Raw genomic sequence first — 21,785 nt, forward strand, 5'->3', positions numbered from 1 at the left:
AATAGTTTGAGAACCACTGACATATAGAAACATGAGGTTTTTCAGAAAACTGTCATGATTTAGAAGACATTTTGTAGAATCGTCCTCAGGTCTAAATGGGTTAAATCATCTGATAACATCCCAAACCGCTAACTAATCTCTCTCTCTCTCTCCCTCTCCCTCCGCAGATCCCTCAGATCAGCTACGCGTCCACGGCTCCGGAGCTGAGCGACGACCGTCGCTACGACTTCTTCTCCCGCGTGGTTCCTCCGGACTCGTTCCAGGCCCAGGCCATGGTGGACGTCCTCCAGGCTCTAGGATGGAGCTACGTCTCCACCGTGGCGTCCGAGGGAAGCTATGGAGAGAAGGGCGTCGAGGCCTTCACACAGCTCTCCAAGGAAGCAGGTGAGAGGAGACAAGGCCTTCACACAGCTCTCCAAGGAAGCAGGTGAGAGGAGACAAGGCCTTCACACAGCTCTCCAAGGAAGCAGGTGAGAGGAGACAAGGCCTTCACACAGCTCTCCAAGGAAGCAGGTATAGAGGAGTGTTGTTGACCGGTGGTCACAACAGCGGCTGTATGCTATGGAGGTGAATCAATGAACTGAGTGGAATGTGTTAGGGGTTTCTTCTCAGTTTGGAGTTTTTGTAGTGTGGGGTTTCATCCAGTGTTTTTGGCACCAAATGTAGATTTTAGTTTTAGTCATAGTCTATAGTTTTTTTTTTGTCACATTTTAGTCACCTGGAATGCTTGAGTGTTCGTATCGTTTTAGTCGACTAAATGTTTTAGACTACCGTAATTTCCGGACTATAAGCCGCACCTTTTTACCCATACTTTGAACCCTGCGGCTTATACAACGGTGTGGCTTATCTATGGATTTTTACAGCTAACGCAGAGCCACCTAAGGCTCTAAGCTAACGTAACGGCCACTAGAGGGCCTTCTAAATCCATCTATGGCCGGTCCATGCATGCAAACTGGCTTTGCAGCTGCCGTTCTGATTGGCCAAAATTCACAACAGCTGTTGTCAAAGTTACAAGTCTACACTGCTCTGTCACGGATGGACGCCTTGTGAGCTTGTAGATCTGCTATTTCCGTTGTGCGCAGCTAGACCTTTCTATGGAGCAGCATAGCATTAGCATGTTACGTTACTTTGGAATGGAGACTAGTTATATAGGCACGGAAGAGAGGCCAGCGATTGGATGTTATTCATTCAATTCATACAAGCCTAAATGTTCACATCAAGTTACAACCACAGTTCCTTTGGTCTTTATAATGGCTAGGTTATTTAATATGACATGCTAGGCTTGCTAGCTAGCAGGCTACAGTGATCACTTCACTCCGTTGCGCCATTGACTGTCACCAAACTGGATAATATTGGGCAGAGTGAGGAGGGATGTCTTGAATGCTGCCACTGCAGCCCACAGAGTGGCGGTGACGGCAAAATCCACGTACAAGTAGGCTTGTATATGATATGAAAACAATCAGCCAGGAATCAGGATGAATGGATGTAGGTTGGAGAAGTAGTCGATCTCTATACTCTTTAAAATTAAGAAAGAATAACATGACACAGAGACGGTACGGTCACTGCTTAATTAAATTAATTTAGGACCTTCCTTCTAGCAGTTCATTTTGTTTTATTAAACACATTTCTCCTGATTTAGCCCATTTTTTGTAATGGCATCATCATGCTATTATGCCCATGGATATGCAGAGTGAACTTAACAATGATAAATTAATATGATAATACCTTTTATATAATCAGTATAATAGTGGGGCGAGATGGAAAAGGGGTGACCGTGCGGAAACCTTTACATATGGTAATTAAACATTAAAACACCTGTGGCTTATAGTCCGGTGCGGCTTGTATACGTACATATTTGGGATTTCCCCTAAATTCGGCTGGTGCGGCTTATATTCAGGTGCGCCTTATAGTCCGGAAATTACGGTAAATGTTTTAGTCGACTCACAACACGTCACGTTGCGACGCGTTGTGAGCTTGTAGATCGGCTATATTCAGCTTGCAACCAAGTGTAAAATGACTTATACAGTTATACTGGATCTCTTGTCCACTAGTCCCTTCCTATTAACATTTTAGTCTAGTTTTTATCTGTTGACGAAATTGTCAATACATTTAGTCTTAATTTTTGTCATCATAGCTCAGTTTTCATTTAGTTTCCATTTAGTTTTCCTCAGTAAAAAAAGGTAGTCGACGAACATTTTTCGTCATAGTATTAGTCGACGAAATCAACACTGGGGTTTCATCACACCCTTGAGAGATGGGTGGGGAAATTGCCCTAAGGAATAAAGGAGTACATGGTAAATGGTGCATTTATATAGCACCTTTATCCAAGGCACTTTCCATATAGATTATGCATTACATTCACCCATTCACACACACCCATTCATACATCTTTACATATATATTGTGCATTGTATTCACCCATTCTCACACACACACATTCACACACCGATGCCAGAGGAAACCATGCAAGGCACCAACCTCATCGGGAGCAATTTTAGGTTCAGTGTCTTGCTCAAGGACACCTCAACACTGGGACCTCATGGTTCCCAACCTAGCCGGTCTACCCCTAGGGCCACAGTTGCCCCTATAGCACACTATTGCCGATGCTAATAGTTTATCGTGGACACAGAGACAAAATCTGACAGACTGAGCTGCCGTCCATATGTCTCGGGTAGAGGTCAGGTGTCACCAACATGTCCTACAGAGGTCAGGGGTCACCAACATGTCCTACAGACATGGGTCAAAGACTCTGTCTTGTCCGTGGCACATTTTAGATTTTCTTTTTCACACAGCTGATCATAAGACCCAATTACTGAATGTCAGTCTTCAGGTTTTCTTCAAAAATATGTATGCCACTTATTTACTACAACCCTATGGCATATTAGGGGTCCAACTATATGGAATCAACTATAATGGAATCAAATGGACCATGCAGGATCAGCCTCCTCCTCTTCAGTTTCTCTCCCAGTGCCATTCAGATCTACACTCTCCACATGCCCTGCAGTGCGTTCCAGTGCCAGTCAGATCTACACTCTCCACATGCCCTGCAGGGCGTTCCAGGCAGATCTACACTCTCCAGGCAAAGTGTCCTCCAGACAAAAATCGGAGGTGCTACATTTCTGTTATTACTTCTCCTCCATTTGAGAATGTACAGAATGGAACGCTGTTCGCTTGTTGAAGAGAGCGATTGATTGTTAGTCTATCCATGTGTTCTCCGCTCCGCGAGAGGCTTCATTACCTTGGAAACAGTGTGGACACGCACGCACGCACAAACGCATAGCGAGCTGGATCAACCTTTTTTTTGTCACCATGGAGCTCCTGTTCTCGGCTGTCACGATACGTGTAACCTTTTGAACAACAGCAGGGCTACCGAAACGAGGAGCATTCCTATAACGAGGTGTCAGGTAACAGGACGGTTCTTTTCAAACGAGACACAGCTGCCGGAGTGATTGGTACCGGCTTTTTGGCGACTACCTATTTTTCCACTGACAAAAACTACATAAAAAAATAAGCTACGATAACTAAAAGTAAGACTATTGACAATTCCGTCTAGGAATTAAGACTAGGGAGAAGAGATCCAGTAGATTCAGTAACTAAAAAACAATTCATTTTACGCTTGGTTGCATGCTGAAAATATCAGTGTGAGCTTGTAGCTCGGCTATTTTCAGCAAGTGTAAAAGCAGTCATTACGATGCCATCAAAGCAACGCAATACGTTAGTCGACTAAATCATCTGTAGATTTAGTCGACTAAAATCATATGACATCTAGTCGACTAATACTTAGCCGAAACAAAACCTTTTCAGATGACCAAAAAAAATCTACATTTGCTGTCAAAGTCAACACTGGCTTCCGGCTACCGGCTTCCTTCCTGCTCAAAAAACACTTGAAAGTTTTAGCCTGCGAAGCCACGGGTCGATTTATCCACTCAGAGTATTGTCCCTGAACGTGTTCAAAGAATGATCGTTCACGAACCCGTTAAAATGTTCGGTGAACGTGAACCGAAGTTACTGTATTTCTGCTTGATGGAAGTTATTGCGTGTGTATGGTGCGTTGATTCTGGGCATGTGTTTACGTCAGTCTCTGACAGTTCACTTCGTTCAAGAATGTGTGCCAGATTTCCATCTAAACAGGCCTTAACACATTGACTTCTATTCACGAGTTGTCCAAGTTAATTAATTATAGAACACTTTCCCTGCGATTCGCGAGTTGCCCGAGTTATGTTTTCATTGTTTACTCCACGTTTTTAATCAGTTTGAAGTCATACGGGCAATCCACCGGACAGAATGGGATATGACTCTATGAGACACGTTTTGATGACGTCATCGCAAAAAAAGTCCCATTGTTTACAATGGCGAATTTGCCGTGCATTTTTGTAAACATGAACTTTAGTTCAACATTTTGAATGTTGATTTTGAACTATGAACTGTAGCTGTGTACCTGTGATGTACCTGTAACCTGTGTGAGCACGAGTGGTGTGCGCATGCGTGCAATTGGAACGACAGAAGTATGTGACATGGCTGCCACCTGCTGGACGCAAACGATACAGAGAAGAAATTGGAATGATACAAATTGGAACGATACAGAGAACTAATAGACGGGAGTTGCACCACTTGGTTCACACTGGTGTGATTTTTTTTATTTGTGAACTGTGAACTGAACTAGTTCAAGTAGAAAGTGAACTTTCCCAACACTGCGGATGGATGCCTCTCCTAATTAATATCAAAACAATAACAATAAAAAAAAGAGAGAAAAACAATAAAAAAGACACATTGGCCCACAGCAGGTCAGTTCTGTATCATTGGCGGTTCATTGTATCTGAATGAATTATTACTGTGGTTTAGGATTAATTATTAATCGTGAGACTGCTTTGTTGCCTCTAGGTATAAACGATGGAGAATGATATATAGTCAGTGGTCGAGGCAGCATAGGAGAATGACTTATTATTTTATATTCTCTGTTGTTTGACTTATTATTTTATATTCTCTGTTGTTGGACTAACTTATTTTCTGACATGAACTGCTTTATTATATTATATTATCCGTTGTTGGACTAACTTCTTTTCTGACATAAACTTATTTTACAGATACTGCCAAAGTCCAACTCTTTGCTCTGTGAGCTGCATGCGACGGTACCATACCTCATCACAGGAAGAAGTACTCTGAGTTTTGATTTATTAAGTACTGTAGCAATACCACATTGTAGAAATAATAAAAGGCATGTATTCAAAACCTTACTCGAGTAAAAGTACACTACTTTTGGTATATTTAATCCATCGATGGTTTTTGAAAACCTTATGACCATACCTAACAGCATGCCAAAATGTTAAGAGCAGTTACCAAGTGCATAATTGTTATATTTCTTTACATTTAATATTTACAGTTAATAGAGGGTATGCACATTACATCATCATCAAACCCGGAAGTTATGCAGGAATGCCTACTGAGTGGCAAAACTACTTTCTGGACTTGACAGCCCGTGCATCCAAACAGAAAATTGCATGATGATTGCATTAAACAACATTACACCATGTTAAACTCACTTTTCCTGTCGATTTGACACTCAATGTGCCATTCACTTTAAGCATGCGCATACCCTCTAAACAGTTTATAGGCATTTTAGCTCCCGGCAGCGCCACGTAAAAAAATCATAACAATTATGCACTTGGTAACTGCTTTTTGAATTGCTGCTAGGTATGGTCATAAGGTTTTGAAAAACCATTGCAAACTAATTTTGCTCGCCTCCTAGTGGTCGGTTTGCAATGAAACCATAGGCATTTAAAGCTCCCGGCAGCTCCATCGTGGACGCCATCTTGAAAACGATGCCTTTCTAGATTGTTGTTTTTCGTAAGAATTCAGTATGTTATTTAGCACACCCACTAGTAACATAATCTATTGAAAAATGTATTCTACCAATTATTTGGGGTTTCAACCATATACTGACATATCTAATAGTAGTTTCATTGCAAACCGACCACTAGGGGGAAAGCCAAATTAGTTTGTGATGGAAACCTTATGCCCATACCTAACACCATGCCAAAATTCAAAAACTAGTTACCAAAAGCCAAAACGTTACAAGTGCGAACCCAGCTATACGGCTTGGTCCAATGCTTGATTCTGATTGGCCAATCGCTGAATTCAGCCGTGTGCTATTTCTTGATAATGACCACTCGGCTCGATAACGGACTTCTGTCTAATCAAAGTCTCAGGCCTCATACACACATACAGTATCAAAGGACCATACTTGTTCCGTCTGTGTTTCATGGCTGCCGCAATGCAATTCCAATGGGGTCGAAGGTTATGAGGTGATGTTTTTAATTCCTCTTCTGTCTTTTTAATGTTGTACGGGTCACTGTGTGCCTTTGTTGTCTTGTATTGTGTATTGTATTGTATGTATCTGTATGCTGCAGGGCGGGTCCTTGGGGTCCAAGACAAATTTCTCCCTTGGGAGACAAAATAAAGAAACCTTGAACCTTGAGTCACATGGTTTGACCAAACATTTGTGTTTGATTGCTGCCTCATCAAACACAAATGTTTGGTCAAACCATGTGACATTGTGGCAGCCATTAATCACAGACAGAGCACAGAACATTTGTTTGATACGTGTGCATGAGGCCTCAGTCAGAGCACCTGTCTAATCAAAGACTCAGAGCACCTGATTGGCTCATATCAATATGTCCAATCAAAGACCCAGAGCACCTGATTAGCTCATATCAATATGTCCAATCAAAGACCCAGAGCACCTGATTGGCTCATACCAATATGTCCAATCAAAGACCCAGAGCACCTTTGTGCCGTATCCAACATGGCAGCCATGCAAAAACACACACACACACACACACACACACACACACACACACACACACACACACACACACACACGTAATGTTAAACGTTGCTCTGAATAATGTTTTGGAAAACATTTGAAGCGAGAAATACATAATGCACTAACCGGAAATTGATTCCATTTGATCAATGCTTCCTTGCTTTCTAAGACGACCGTTTCTTGCCAGCGCAACACTTAGTAATCATGCAATACTTTCATTACGGTAAGCAGGGAAATATACTTTTGGGTCAGTGACTAATCCATTTCTCAACAACACACGTTGTGAGCTTGTAGATCTGCTATTTTTGCCAGAAGTTTCCCCCAGAAATCAGAGCATGGGGTTAAGTAAATGTTTCATTGTCCGTGCTTTACTTAGTTCGTTTTTTTGTGTTCCCTGAAGAATACTATGGCAGGTCGAAACGTTGGTTTTCATGACATCATGACTACGAATGTGTGGCCTTTTCTTTAGCCTGTATACGTATTTTTATCAAGGTTAACAGCATCCAACGACAGATATAGGCTCTAATTCGCACAATATTTCCAAGGTGAAAAAAAGGCAAAAAGTATCTTAACTCAAGTACACATTTTAATGGTGGTCCACTCATTACGAGGATTATCGTTACTTTGACTTTGAAGTACTGGTGGGTTCAGTACTCTGGTTCACAACTGACTGACCATTATTGACCGAATGGAAAGTGCCTCCCTGATTGTCACCCTGACCTCTATATACCCCCCCCCCCCCCCCCCACACACACACACACACACACACACACACACACACACACAGAGCTCTGTCCATTTGCAGTCAATGGGCATTCGGCAGTGACTCTCCATCCATCTCCTCTCCGATTGACCAATATGTGGAGGAACCTTGTGAAACGGACAGTGAAAGCTAATGATATCCCTTGGGGCAAAGTCCAGCAGAGCCGTCCATGAATATTTCATCTTAGCTCTGCAGACTATACCCATTAAAAGTTTAAGAGGATGTTTGTGGAGTGTGTTCAGGATGTGAGAGAGAAGGACTGGGAAAAGAAGCAGGTTTGTTGTGTACGAAATAAATGAAAACGAAAAGGGGGGAAAAGTTGGGCTGATTTGATTTAGTGCTTACTTTGGAGGTTTGTTCACTCGATACAAGCTGCGATCTAACTAGCTCGTTCTTTTCCTCTGATGTCGTTCCGTATCAAAGAGACAGAGAGAGCGAGTGAGAGAGATAAAACACTTCTTTGTATTTCAAAACAGGTTGTAGCTACTGCTGCTGCCGATGAGAGACGACCAGCTTAGAGGCGCTCACTTGTGTTGACTCATCCTTTGCTGCTGAGACGCAGTCGGGGGGAAAATGAAAACATTTTGCTTTTGCACGGAAACCGAATGAGAATTATATCAGGAAAGGAGGTCCTCCAGCGACGCAGTCGGCGGGGAAATAAAAACATTTTGCTTTTACACGCAAGCTGAATGAGAATTATAAATGGAAAGGCTCCAAAACACCAAGGATTCATGTCTTTAAATAAATCACAGATTACGCAACAGCATACATACCCATAGGACCATGAGCTGTACATTGATAAGATCAAAGGCTGTGTGTTCTGTAGCTACCTGCCCCACACACCTGTCTTCAATGATTTAAACTATATGTGTTCTGTAGCTTCCTTCCCCACACACCTGTCTTCAATGATTTGAACTATTATAACAACCAAATCACATACAGTCCTACATAGTCTACTTTGGTCAGCTTAACACACAGTATCTATATGAAGCATGTGTGTTTCACCGTGCAGTAGACAGTAGATTCAGAATCAGATTTATTTAATTGCCCAGGTGAGGTCGGTGTGTTGAATTATACTGAAATTACAAACACATGAACCCTTTACTGCATGGCCATGTCATAATAGACCAACATTTAGCATCTACGTGGCGCCGTAACACGTCCCAACAGGGATCCGCTCGTACAGTAATTCCAACGGCGCTTTAGTTGGACAACGTGGCTTTACGTGCGGTTAGGGTTACAGGGACAGGGTTGGTGATGGGGCGAGTCGGACCAACGCGCCGTCGGAATAATGGCGCACAGCGTGCCGCTTGTAGATCAGCAGTCGTGAGCTTGTAGATCGGCTTTTTTCAGTGGAGAGACGTGCCGTTAATGGACAAATAGCCAGCCGCCAAGTACAGTTGTCTTTGGGACTCTGATCAAAGACCTACATAGGGGTTACCAATATTTTATACATTCCCAAAAATATAGTCTTGACTGAGCACGGAAGGTCTGATTGTGAGTAAGCCTTAAAGTGAAGCCTCCTCCCCACTTCCGTTTCGTCTTTACACTCGCCCAAATTTATCCTAACATAAATAGAAATCATCTAAGCATATACAGCTTGGAGCAGAAATGTATATAAAAAATAATGATGTAATGTTCGTGAACAGAAATGGCAGCTTCCCTGCTCGTATTTTGGTGTACCAGTCTCTATAATAGCATTTGTAGGTTGTGGAATAGTTGTCTGGCTACACGAGACTACCAAAACTATAGGTGCTGGACAAACATACGTACAATGATAAAGGAACTAAGGAAGGCCGTCCGCATTACTTTTTTTCTGGACTTTCTGTATGATGGAAGTGGGGAATTAAAACGATAGAAACAACAAAAATAAAAGATTGGAATTTGGCGATACAAGGTTTCTGCCTGAACGGTGGATCGTACGGGTTATGTGTGTGTGTGTGTGTGTGTGTGCGTGCGTGCGTGCGTGCACATACTTGGATGCAGTGAAATGTCAGATGCATTAGTGTCTTCTCCACTTCAAGGAGAACCATGCAGTAGACTAATGCAATCGGGGTTAGCTGCCCACCCATTATCCCAGGCCTGTGTGTGTGTGTGTGTGTGTGTGTGTGAGGGTGTGTGTGTGTGTGTGTGTGTGTGTGTGTGTGTGTGTGTGTGTGTGTGTGTGTGTGTGTGTGTGTGTGTGTGTGTGTGTGTGTGTGTGTGTGTGTGTGTGTGTGTGTGTGTGTGTGTGTGTGTGTGTGTGTGTGTGTGTGGTACAGCCACTATTGATTTCTTTGTGAATTTCCCCATTCCTTCTCTCTCTCATCTCATCTCTCTTGGCCTTGTTTGGGCGAACTTTCTACATTGGTTCAGTCCAGAGTCAAGTGGAAACGGGATACAGTTTGTTTCTATTTGATCACAAATGTAAGCTAATTTGAAGGGAGTGAAAAAAAGACCTCTCCCTGGAATTGATTGAAGCCAGCTGCCATCAGCATGTTTTCATCCATCTCTCGTTAGAACTGTGGAAAAAAACTGAATGTAGTACACACATTTAATGATAGCAAAGGGGTCTCTTCTCTCTAAATCTACGGCGCTCTCCATGGTTTTGATCAAAGCGGTCAATGTTCTGTCTTCATTTCTGACTTTCTTGGAATATAAACGCTTCTAGAGAGATCTACAAGCTCATTGCGCGCCACCGAGTGGCACGCTACGAGCTTGTAGGTCTGCTATTTTTGAAAAATCGTAAAAAGGACACGTAAATCTTTGAATATATATTCTTTCAAAGTGAATGTTTTTAAATCAGGTCTAAATAGGTTAAAGTCCCGGAATACCGGAATTACCTAAAACATTTTTGTGAGATTACACCCAGGCTAGAATTAGAATACATTGATTGATTGATTGATTGATTGATTGAAGTATTTATTAACAGTTTGCAGAATTTCAGTACATTTCAATCACAACAATACAAAAACTGTTAACTATGAGTGGATGAGACCATGCATTACACTTAGAAGGAGTTACAAGATGAATACTGGATAGGTTGTCTGCTTTTAATATTTGGCCCCGGCTACCAGGTGTGACTTCACACACAGAATCAGCCATGCATCCTCCCACCAAAAGAAAATAATATTCATAATCACTTTAGCCATCTAACTAATATTAGCTTTGCTATTTGCATTTGCATTACATTACCACATTAGCAGTACAATTACAATTATGTGCAAATTTGCTCAACATCATAGCAGCAAAATCCGATTTTACCAGTTTTAAGTATATTATTTTAAGTATACAATTAAATGAATGAACTTTGAGTAATAGAAAAGCGCTACAAGTTTTTTTTCCACACAGCCCGCAGCGACAGAGCAGCTAGGAATGGCTGTGTGTGTGTGTGTGTGTGTGTGTGTGTGTGTGTGTGTATGTGTGTGTGTGTGTGTGTGTGTGTGTGTGTGTGTGTGTGTGTGTGTGTGTGTGTGTGTGTGTGTGTGTGTGTGTGTGTGTGTGCGTGTGTGCGTGTGTGCGTGTGTGCGTGCGTGCGTGCGTGCGTGCGTGCGTGCGTGCGTGCGTGCTCGGTTCTCCCCTGCCTCTGTGTGTGTGCACGTGCAATGTAGTGCTCTCATGCCTGCGCGCGCTGCTCGGTTCTCCCCTGCCTCTGTGTGTGTGCACGTGCAATGTAGTGCTCTCATGCCTGCGCTCATGCGCTGTGGTGCAGGCTGCCTTGCCCCTTTCCTCTCCACTCCGGAGGTGATAAATATAATTGCAGCATTATGGAATCCCCCCTGGGGCCTCAGTTCTGTGGGGGGGGGCAGTATTAGGTGTGGCTACGTAGTAGGTGGTTGGAGGCTGTGGGAAAGGAGGAGTAGGGTAGGGGGAGAATGTGGTGGTTCGGTGAGGGAATGAAGGCCTCGTGGGTGGAGGGCAGGCTGGGGGGGATCTACAAGCTCACAACAAGCTCATAATACACGTTGTGTGAGCTTGTAGATCGGCAATTTTTGGCGGACAGATTTGGGTGTAGAAGTAGAGCAGTGGTTTTCAACCAGTGGTGCGGGGACCACCAGTGGACCTTGGGGGGGTTCCACGAGGTCCCCATGGCTAAATGATGGAGAGGTTAATTGTAACCATTTCAATTTACGCTCTCAACAGTTGAATTGCTGTTAAACAGCTGCATTACTTAATTTACAACTAGTGACGTACCCAGTGTTTGTTAACCGGTGCACTATAGCAAAGCCCTTACAGTCCCCTAACAATAGTCCTTACCATAGTGCTTGCTCTAGCCTTAACGATCTTACAGGCGTATGCAAAGGCTCAACTTATGTCATTTAGATTATTGGTTCCCAAAGTGGGGTCCGGGGACCACCAGGGGTCCATGGGGGAGTTCCAGGGGGTCCCCAGCTAAATAATAGTTTGGAACCAAATCTGGACCCTTATGAGTCTGTAGCTCAGAGAGTGTACAAATGGAACCAAACAGGCAAAGGCCGTCGGGATCCGCGACGGCCGTCGGGATCCGCGGCACGCCGTCCGGCTGGCTCAGCAGCCTGGGTGCTCAGACGGTTGAGCTAACCTCCCGGGGCCTTCCTTATGATTCTTGATGACTATTTCTATGTATTTGATGTATTACCATGTGGTGTTCTTGCTTACTGTACGACAGTGTATGTCGCTCTGGATTAAGAGCATCTGCTAAATGTCTCCATTGTAATCGTAAGGTTAAAGAGGTTAAGTGTCTAATGGAGATGCACCATAGGTACAGGTACATGCTCGGGGCTTCTGTGTTGGCACTGGGCCGTGTTACACAGCTGGCTCATTGCTAATTCATGTAAATCATGGGTATTAATAGAGCGCTTTGGCCAGCATGTGAGAAATAATGCCGAGGTTATCCACGTGTGTCTCCTAGCAGGGTACTGTGCATATCTAACTGAGGAATATCTCTCATACATAGGCAGTAGGTATAGGCTCCATGTTTGATTATTTGGTGTGCCTGTGAACTTAATTCACATTATTGTTATTTCATCAGAGATGAATCCTCCCAATTTATACCGAGCACAGGTTTATATAGCGGAGGCAGATCGCTGAGGTAATAAGTAGGGGTGCACGATTATGAAATTATGACCTCCTATTATTTGCAGGGTCATATCTGCCGGTACCGATTCTGAAATTACAATTAGTCTAAAATGTTAGGGAGGGACTAGTGCACAAATCAGGTTGAACTAAATGTAAGGAGGGACTAGTGGAGAAGAGATCCAGTAGAATGTTATGAAGGGACTACTGCAGATTCTGCAGAAGAGATCCAGTAGAACTAAATGTTAGGGAGGGACTATTAGAGAAGAGATCCAGTACAACAAAATGTCAGGGAGGGACTAGTGGAGAAGAGATGCAGTAGAACTAAATGTTAGGGAGGGACTAGTGGAGTAGAGATCCAGTAGAACTAAAACCCTTTTTCTGCATGCTGTTGTGAGCTTGTAGATCTGCTATTTTCAACATGCAACCAATTGTAAAATCTGCCATTACGACCGATCAAGGCACCGCCAAAATACATTTTAGTCGACCAAATCCCTTGGAGAGCGCTATCCAGACTGTTGTACACACTAACAGCACAGCGAGGACGATTGGTTTTAGTGTTTTTCATGTTTTTCGGGACAAGCGCAATATCTCCTAAGTATCGTCCAGGCTGGAGCTGCAGCCAGAATAAACAATTCTAATTGATCTGCAGTTTGCAGAGTTGTGAGCAGAAGGCACACAGAGGATTTGGCCCCATCCATTTAGCGATGTGATGCCTTTAAAGATGTGTTACGGTAAACACAGGACATGTGCAATGCCAGCTAAAAAGATGTTTATATCAAAGTAATGAGCCTGAGGAGACCGGGCAATTAAGACCGGGAGTTTCTTTCCCCGTTTCTCTATATATTCCGGGAGACACCGAACTGAAAGGTTATCTGGTGGGTGGGTGGGAGGGAGGGAGGGAGGGGGGGAGGGGGGGGAGGGGGGGAGGGGGGGAGAGGGGGAGAGAGAGAGAGAGAGAGAGAGCTGGGAATTGGTAGGAATTATAATTGGTTTGGATGGAGCACGGCTGTTGACTCAGGACGACTGCACGTTGCTTTGGATAAAGACATCGTTAGTAGGCCTATGACACACAGTCTGGTCTGTTTGCCCAAACTGCTTCAAAAGGTTATGTTGCTCTGTAACCCCATACGCTCTATACTGGTTTATTATCATGTGTGTCTACATTTGGCAGAGAGAGAGAGACAGAGAGTCATCGCGCGGCCGGCCATTGCCGACCATTATAGGCCTAATAATCAAAATATTTAGGCCTCCACTACAAATAATTGTAGTGGAGTAAAGGTACAATATTTGCCTCCGAGATGATCAGAAAAATGGAAATACTCCAGTGAAGTGAAATTGCCTCCAAATTGCATTACTTGACAGTGCAGTACTTCAGTAAATGTCTATGCACTCAGACAGAGTGCGCTAGGCTAGCTGGCTAACATCTAAAAAACACTTTGCTAGTCTCTGTCTATGCGTTCAGACAGAGTGCGCTAAGCTAGCCAGCTAACATCTAAAAACATGACCTTAAACAACTTGACAGCCGCAAATGAGCTAATTTTACAGCCTGTAGTTTTTCGCAGCACAGACGGACATGGATTATGGAAAGTCTAAAAATACCTGAATCAATGTTTCCTCAAGGACAACGCAGCCACCGAGCAGGTGAATTATCTAATAAGCAATTAGTGACACGCGGAAGCAAATCACTAGCTTTCATCCTGTACAAACTAATTAGAGGCTGTGTGGCTGTCTGGAAAATGATTACGTTTAATCACCTGTCTGTCGAGGTGCAGCGTTGATTTCGTCGACTAATACAATGACAAAAAATGTTCGTCGACTACCTTTTTTCACTTTTCACTGACGAAATCTGAATGGAAACTAAATGAAAACGAAAATGAAGCTATGATGAAGACAACAAATAAAAACTAGACTAAAATGTTAGGAAGGGACTAGTGGACAAGAGATCCAGTATAAGTCATTTTACACTTGGTTGCATGCTGAAAATAGCAGATTTACAAGCTCACAACACGTCGCAGCGTGTGTGTGTGTGTGTGTGTGTGTGTGTGTGTGTGTGTGTGTGTGTGTGTGTGTGTGTGTGTGTGTGTGTGTGTGTGTGTGTGTGTGTGTGTGTGTGTGTGTGTGTGTGTGTGTGTGTGTGTGTGTGTGTGTGTGTGTGTGTGTGTGTGTGTGTGTGCGCGTGTGTGTGCGCGTGCGTTCGTGCGCGTGCGTGCGCGCGCAACAGAGGCTTATAACCGCCTTTCTGAGATCGCTATTTTGTCATTAGGCCTATAGGTATTTGAAACATTTTTGAAAAACGCCTAATTACTATGATCATTTTCAATACGTTGGCACAACACGTCATGTTATCTGCATTTCGATTGGTTTTCTGACTGTGCCCAGCGGTGACAGGTTGTTGATGATGGCTTTAAATAAATCTGACAGGAGGGTTGGATTAGTGAAGTGATTTCCCTCTGAATTAAACTGAATAGGAGACGTAGTACTGGTGTATACTGTTCGACATGTCGTCTGCCGTTCCTCTTCGGTGCTTTGTGATTGTTGTTAATGCAAATAGAGTCTTCCTTCCACTCCACTCGCGGCTTCCAGATGATAAGTAACGTGCCTCGATGCAAATGCACCAGGCATGAAGCTATTATGGTACGCACACATCTATTTGTTTGGCAAAGAAAACACAGAGCCTATAGCGTAGAGTGTGACGGAGGTGCCAACATCCCCCTCCCCTATTTAACTTTCTGTTTGAGTGTCTGCCACTTCCATATGCTTGTGATTTCCATGAAAAAAAAGATCAGCTATTGTGACTTCAGGCTTTGCGCTTTGTGTGCGTGTGCGTGTGCGTGCGTGTGTGTGTGCGTGTGTGTGTGTGTGTGTGTGTGTGTGTGTGTTTGTGTCTGTGTGTGCGTCTCTCATCCCACAGAGGCCTCATCATATCTCTCTCTCTCTCTAAAAGGTGGGATCTGCGTCTCTCAGTCAGTGAAGATTCCTCACAACTCCAAACAGGAGGATTACGACAGAGCCGTTCAACAGCTGCTGGAGACGCCCAGCTCCAGAGCCATCATCGTGTTCGCCAGCGAGGAAGACATACGGTGAGGAAGACATACTGTGAGGAAGACAATGTGAGGAAGACATAATGTGAGGAATACATACTGTGAGGAAGACATAATGTGAGGAAGACATAATGTGAGGAATACATACTGTGAGGAATACATACTGTGAGGAAGACATAATGTGAGGAAGACATAATGTGAGGAATACATACTGTGAGGAAGACATAATGTGAGGAAGACATAATGTGAGGAATACATACTGTGAGGAAGACATAATGTGAGGAAGACATACTGTGAGGAAGACATAATGTGAGGAAGACATAATGTGAGGAAGACATACTGTGATGAAGACATACTGTGAGGAAGACATACTGTGAGGAAGACATAATGTGCGGAAGACATAATGTGAGGAAGACATAATGTGAGGAAGACATACTGTGATGAAGACATACTGTGAGGACGGCATAATGTGAGGACGACATACTGTGAGGAAATCGACATACTGTGAGGAAGATACATCACAATGATGTTAGTTAGGAAGACATACTGTGAGGAAGACATGCAGTGTTGTTAGTGAGGAAGACATACTGTGAGGAAGACATACAGTGATGTTAGTGAGGAAGACATACAGTGATGTTAGTGAGGAAGACATACAGTGATGTTAGTGAGGAAGACATACGGTGAGGAAGACATACAGTGATGTTAGTGAGTGAGCTTGCGGCAGATCGGGAGTTTTGTCGGCGAGCGCCAAAAATGGTTCCCGACAGCATAATCGGAGCAACGATTGTGCAGTGTGTACGAGCCATTACTCTTATGGCTCTGGCCGTGGCTATCATCAAGCGCCTCTCGAGTTTCACTGTCGTCGACGGCAGTGAAACTCTGCTGTTGAGAGTCGGCTGGATGATGACTCGTCACGTTGAGGTCTTTATTCTGAGAGCCTCGCTGGAAGCACGAGGACAGATTTACCATGCGTTGCAGGACGCACGCACGCACACACGCACGCACGCACACACACACGCCACACGTCTCCACCGAACAAAAAAAGCATGTCTCGGAGGAGAACAGGGAATACAGATGACAACACAGAGCGGAGAGATAAATTGTTTCATTTACCCCCCCCCCCCCACACACACACACACACACGAGCATACACACACACGAGCATACACACACACACACACACACACACACACACACACAGATATTGTTTCATTTACGACGCCCCCGCGGGGGAGAACGTAAGCGTAAAAGCAACACAGAATCAAACATTACTTTTAATTCTCATGCAGAGGAAGACACATCATAGTCAACTGGGACACTTATACACTGTACAATACAGTACATAATATCCATATCTGTCACACATGGATATTATGGAAATAAAGACACATTCTGTACACTGGGAGACGTATACACTAACACAACAGTACACTGTCAGATATGGATATTATTGAAATAAAGACATATTCTGTACACTGGGAGACTTATACACCAACACCACCACAGTACACTGTCAGATATGGATATTATGGAAATAAAGCATTGTTTCAGCCACATGGCCTCGAACCAAACATATATACGCTTAAATGTGTTTGTGTGATGGGCCGTGATGCGTAACAACAGCTAGCGACAACAGACACAGTGTTCATGACAGGTATACACGATCGTCGCAGGAAGTCAGACCATCTGTTTAGAGGCTCTCTCACCTTTGTAGTTTTTGTTTTTTTAAGAGAAACTAAGCTACATCGATCACCTGCACCATCTGCACAGTAAATGTCACAGCCATAATTTAATTACAGTCACGCACAGCCCCTCCCCCAATGGTTGTTGGTACCATTAGGAGAGATAACATCAGGCAAACGTTGATCAAATTAACTCTTATTTATAACTATATAAGATAACTCTGTATAAGAACTAAATTCTTATACATTCTCTAATGGACCTTTCGGTAAGCGCCACCCCTCTCCCGCCCCTCCCCCGTTACTGGGAGGGTGAATGAGTGGCCGCCGCCCCCTCCACCTCCATATTGTAAACATTGACATGTGCATGTGCGCGCCCACGGGAAAAGGAATACAAATAAAATGCTCCAAACGTTCTGGGTACCTATGAAGCACTGTTGCAGGACGCCCCACAGGAACGTTTCACCATGGCGTTATTATAGTATGGATGTTAGTATGGATGTTCTTGATATGAATACTGTTCCTCTTCGTGATTGACACATGGATGATGTCGTTCCAGGGGGGTCCCCCTCCCCCCTCAGTGATTGACACATGGGTGATGTCGTTCCAGGGGGGTCCCCCTCCCCCCTCAGTGATTGACACATGGGTGATGTCGTTCCAGGGGGGTCCCCCTCCCCCCTCAGTGATTGACACATGGGTGATGTCGTTCCAGGGGGGTCCCCCTCCCCCTCAGTGATTGACACATGGGTGATGTCGTTCCAGGGGGGTCCTGAACGCCACCAAGCAGGCCAACCAGGCAGGACACTTCCAGTGGATCGGGTCGGACAGCTGGGGGGCCAAGAGCGGCCCCGTGTGGCAGCTAGAGGAGGTGGCGGCGGGGGCCATCACCATACTGCCCAAACGCTCCTCCATTAAAGGTACTGTGTATTTAAAGTTTTATCCCCGGGCGGCTGTGGCTCAGGAGGTAGAGCAGGTCGTCCAATGACCCATGGGTCAGCGGTTCGAATCCCGGCTCCACCTGTCTACATGTCAAAGTGTCACTGAACCCCAAATTGCTCCTGATGTGCTGGTTGGTACCTTGCATGGCTTCCGCCTCAATCGGTGTATGAATGGGTGAATGTAATGCACAATCTATGTAAAGCCCCTTGGATAAAGGCGCTATATAAATGCACCGTTTACCATTTATACCAAGAATTTGTAAGCCATCTTTTTTTCTTCTTCACCTGATTCACTTGTTTCGCTGGAAATACGTCACCATACAGTTAGGACACACACACACACACACACACACACACAACGTGTAATTGCCTTACATCTACATGCACACTGTCATTGTGTAAGCAACGTGCACACGCATGCACTACCCTCACACAGCATTAGTCCTCTGACACCCCTGTGCACGACACCGCACGCACGCACGTTCACACACATGCACATACACACACACACACACACACACACACACACAAAAGGATGCGGCAAAAGACAACTTTGTAAAGCCCTATTATTGCATTTGCTATACGGTAATTACAAACCTGCCGATAACAATAGGTTCCTATTTAACGAGGAAGGTCTGGTCAGAACAATGTGTAACCAGGGATGGAGGAATGGTTTTATTCCTCCATGAATCACTGAAATCAGCCACAGGACACTGAGCTTTGTATTAGTCATTATCACATGTTCTCCTTTGATGATTCAGCTGTTGGGGGGGGGGGGGGGGGGGGGGGGGAGAGAGAGAGAGAGAGAGAGAGAGAGAGAGAGAGAGAGAGAGGACTTCGAGGCAGGACAATCATTCAGGACGATAAGCCGCCTCTCAAGCTATAAAGACTGCCATATCCTTTTAAAACCGGGAATGCATCTGTGTCATTTTTTTTTTTTCCCAGCGTTGGCTATTCAACAATAGCAGATCTACACGCTCACGTTTGTCACTTTGTACCACGCTGCGAGCTTGTACTGTGTTGGATATCTTGGTAGTGTGAGAACTAACCTCAGGTCTCGATGGGATATGCACACAGTCCTATTGTAGGATTTAATGTCAGTAGACAGAGTTAGACATACAGTTTAATTATGGCATGACCTCCCTGTCCAATTCTTAACTATCTGTAGTAGGGATGTCCCGATCACGTTTTTTGCTCCCGATCCGATTCCGTTCATTTTATTTTGAGATGTGTGACTGGTCTTTGTTTTATGATCTCTGACTGGGACCAGAAGGAAAACAACTAGCATAAACACAACAGTTTTTACAAAATCTCATTGCTTACACATCTTTCTTTGAGATTTACATTAGACAATTACAAACCAGGCGGATATGTTGATCTGACCCACCATTACAAAGCTCCAGTGCTCGCCCAGCGGTCTGCTGTCACCCAGGCGGATGCATGCACTCAGCCCTCGCCCACAGGTGTCTTACTGGTACTAACTAATGTGTGGCCTCACTGTCTATAGTTCCTGCTTACTGATGCATGTGTCCCTATAGCAATGGCATAAGGGAACGACAGTTTTATACCTCTGGTCTGCTTTGAGGCCGGTTTCCAGAGAAGATATAACCTCATGATCAGCTCTGTAGCAGTGGCCGGCAAACTGTGTTCTTCTGGATCGGACTAGTGAATTGACACGGTGAAGGTTGCCGTCTAGAGAAGTCGATGGGTTGCTCTTCCAAGAGAGATTTTGCGCTCTCATTAGAAGGCGGGTGTAAGTGCCATCCAGCCGTTTCTCTAATTTATTTGAAAGTGTCCATGTCTCGGAGCCATAGAGTAGAATCGGCTCGACGGCCGATGACCGTCTGGGATGACCAGATCTTATGCAACATGCTCTCAATATAAGTTTTGCTTGTAGAATGCTTTGTAGTTGCTGTAAACTTATTGAAAAAAGGGGGCCATATTGGGTTGAAAAGCTGCAAACCTTTATGGCAACCATGCAGCATCAGTTGTGGAGCTATTCTTCCATTTAGTGTTCAACCAAACGGAGTCACAACCTGACAGCCAGCCTCATACTGTTCATCTCTGTTCTCATCAACATGAAAAACGTACTGTGACCTTGTACGGTACGATCCATGCAGTACATTCTGTCCTGGCTTGTAATAAATACTATAACAGTGTGGATGGTGCAGGGACTGAAGTTCCTGCCCACCACCCTGAAGACTATAGAGGGCTTTGGATCAACAACAATGGGCTCTCAGAAATTGGACCTCTTCCTTACTTCCGTCACACATCGTGGGGCGGCAGTGGCTCAGGAGGTAGTGTGTCCTGTCCTGGTGGTGTGGCAGAGGCTTGTTTATGTATCCTGCCGCAAAAGAACAAGGAGGCGCGGCCTTTGCACTTAGAGGCAGGCCCACGGCCGTCTTGAGTGACAGGCTGTCAAAAGCAGTGTTGTTCAAGTTACTTTTAAAAAGTAAAGAATTATAGTTATAGTTACTTATCTAAAAAATGAATTTGTTACTTTACTTTACATTAAATTATGAAAGTAACTACTTTACTTTACTTTACTTTAAAAATAATAATATAAAAAACGATTTAAAATAAGGTTTTTTGTTCTGTCGCACAGTAAGAGAAAAGACAACTCCCTCCTAACATTATGAAATGTAGTGGAACAATAAAACATGTTCAGAAATTTTGACAGGCATCTTTATTGTAGCCTCAACTTGCCTTCAAAACAAATGGTGCTGTGCAATATGTATTGTAATAATCAAATAAAAAATGAGTACACTCTTCTTACACCGTAAAGTCATTAGTTAACAATACTATTTTGGCAGTATTCAAGTAAATCAACTGCACTCCTTTGCCAGACTGACATTACAGAAAAATAATGTCAAAAACATCTTCAACATTGGCAAGCAAACAAAGCTCAGCCTCACAAAGAGAAACTATCAGTAAAATGATTTACCTCACATCTGGCCATTTTGAACAAAAAAAAAGGATGGATTAACTTAAAGTGCTTTCAGCCTCAGTAAGCACATTGAGATGCTATTCAGTAAGGCTGCTGTAGCCTATGTGCAGTGCAATGCACAAGAGGTATTTAACAAAAAAAATCACAAATGGCTTAAGCCTTACACAATATCCGCATTTGCCATTGTAGCGTGTGGTACTGGTATTATAATTTTCATTCAACCGGCGTTTTCTGTGTAGTGTCTAGTCTAGTGTGTATGCGTTACAAGGATTTGTGTGTCTGTGACCAGTGTTGGGACGTAACGTAACGTAAATAACGCGTTACAATAATGCCGTTACGTTCGGCAGTAACGGTTGCTGTAATGCGTTATTTTTTTAAATTCAGTAACTTGTTACTGTTACTACATGGTGCGTTATTCCGTTACTCTTCCGTTATTTTTCATGTAGTCTCGATCGGGGGAGAATGAGAAGAACTGTCATGCTTGCCTTGCGGGAGAGAAGGGGGAGGAGGAGGAGTGTGTGTGTGCGTTTGTGTGTGTGTGTGTGTACTACACGTGG

At 43.9% G+C, this 21,785-nt stretch overlaps 1 protein-coding gene across 1 annotated transcript in view; it reads left to right on the top strand.

The window, feature by feature from the left end:
• LOC310862010 (metabotropic glutamate receptor 7-like) overlaps positions 1 to 21,785 on the top strand; it is a gene marked incomplete at its 5' end in the record, with an annotated part of 184,899 nt that overhangs the window by 65,718 nt on the left and 97,396 nt on the right. Inside the window, 3 exons of the mRNA XM_083769746.1 lie at positions 168 to 384; positions 15,568 to 15,703; positions 18,106 to 18,260. Of these exons, the coding sequence (XP_083625872.1) occupies positions 168 to 384; positions 15,568 to 15,703; positions 18,106 to 18,260 (508 nt within the window). The remainder of the gene's footprint in view (positions 1 to 167; positions 385 to 15,567; positions 15,704 to 18,105; positions 18,261 to 21,785) is intronic.

Source organism: Protomyctophum parallelum, assembly GCF_964188405.1.
Source record: "Protomyctophum parallelum genome assembly, chromosome: 7".
NCBI lineage: Eukaryota > Metazoa > Chordata > Actinopteri > Myctophiformes > Myctophidae > Protomyctophum > Protomyctophum parallelum.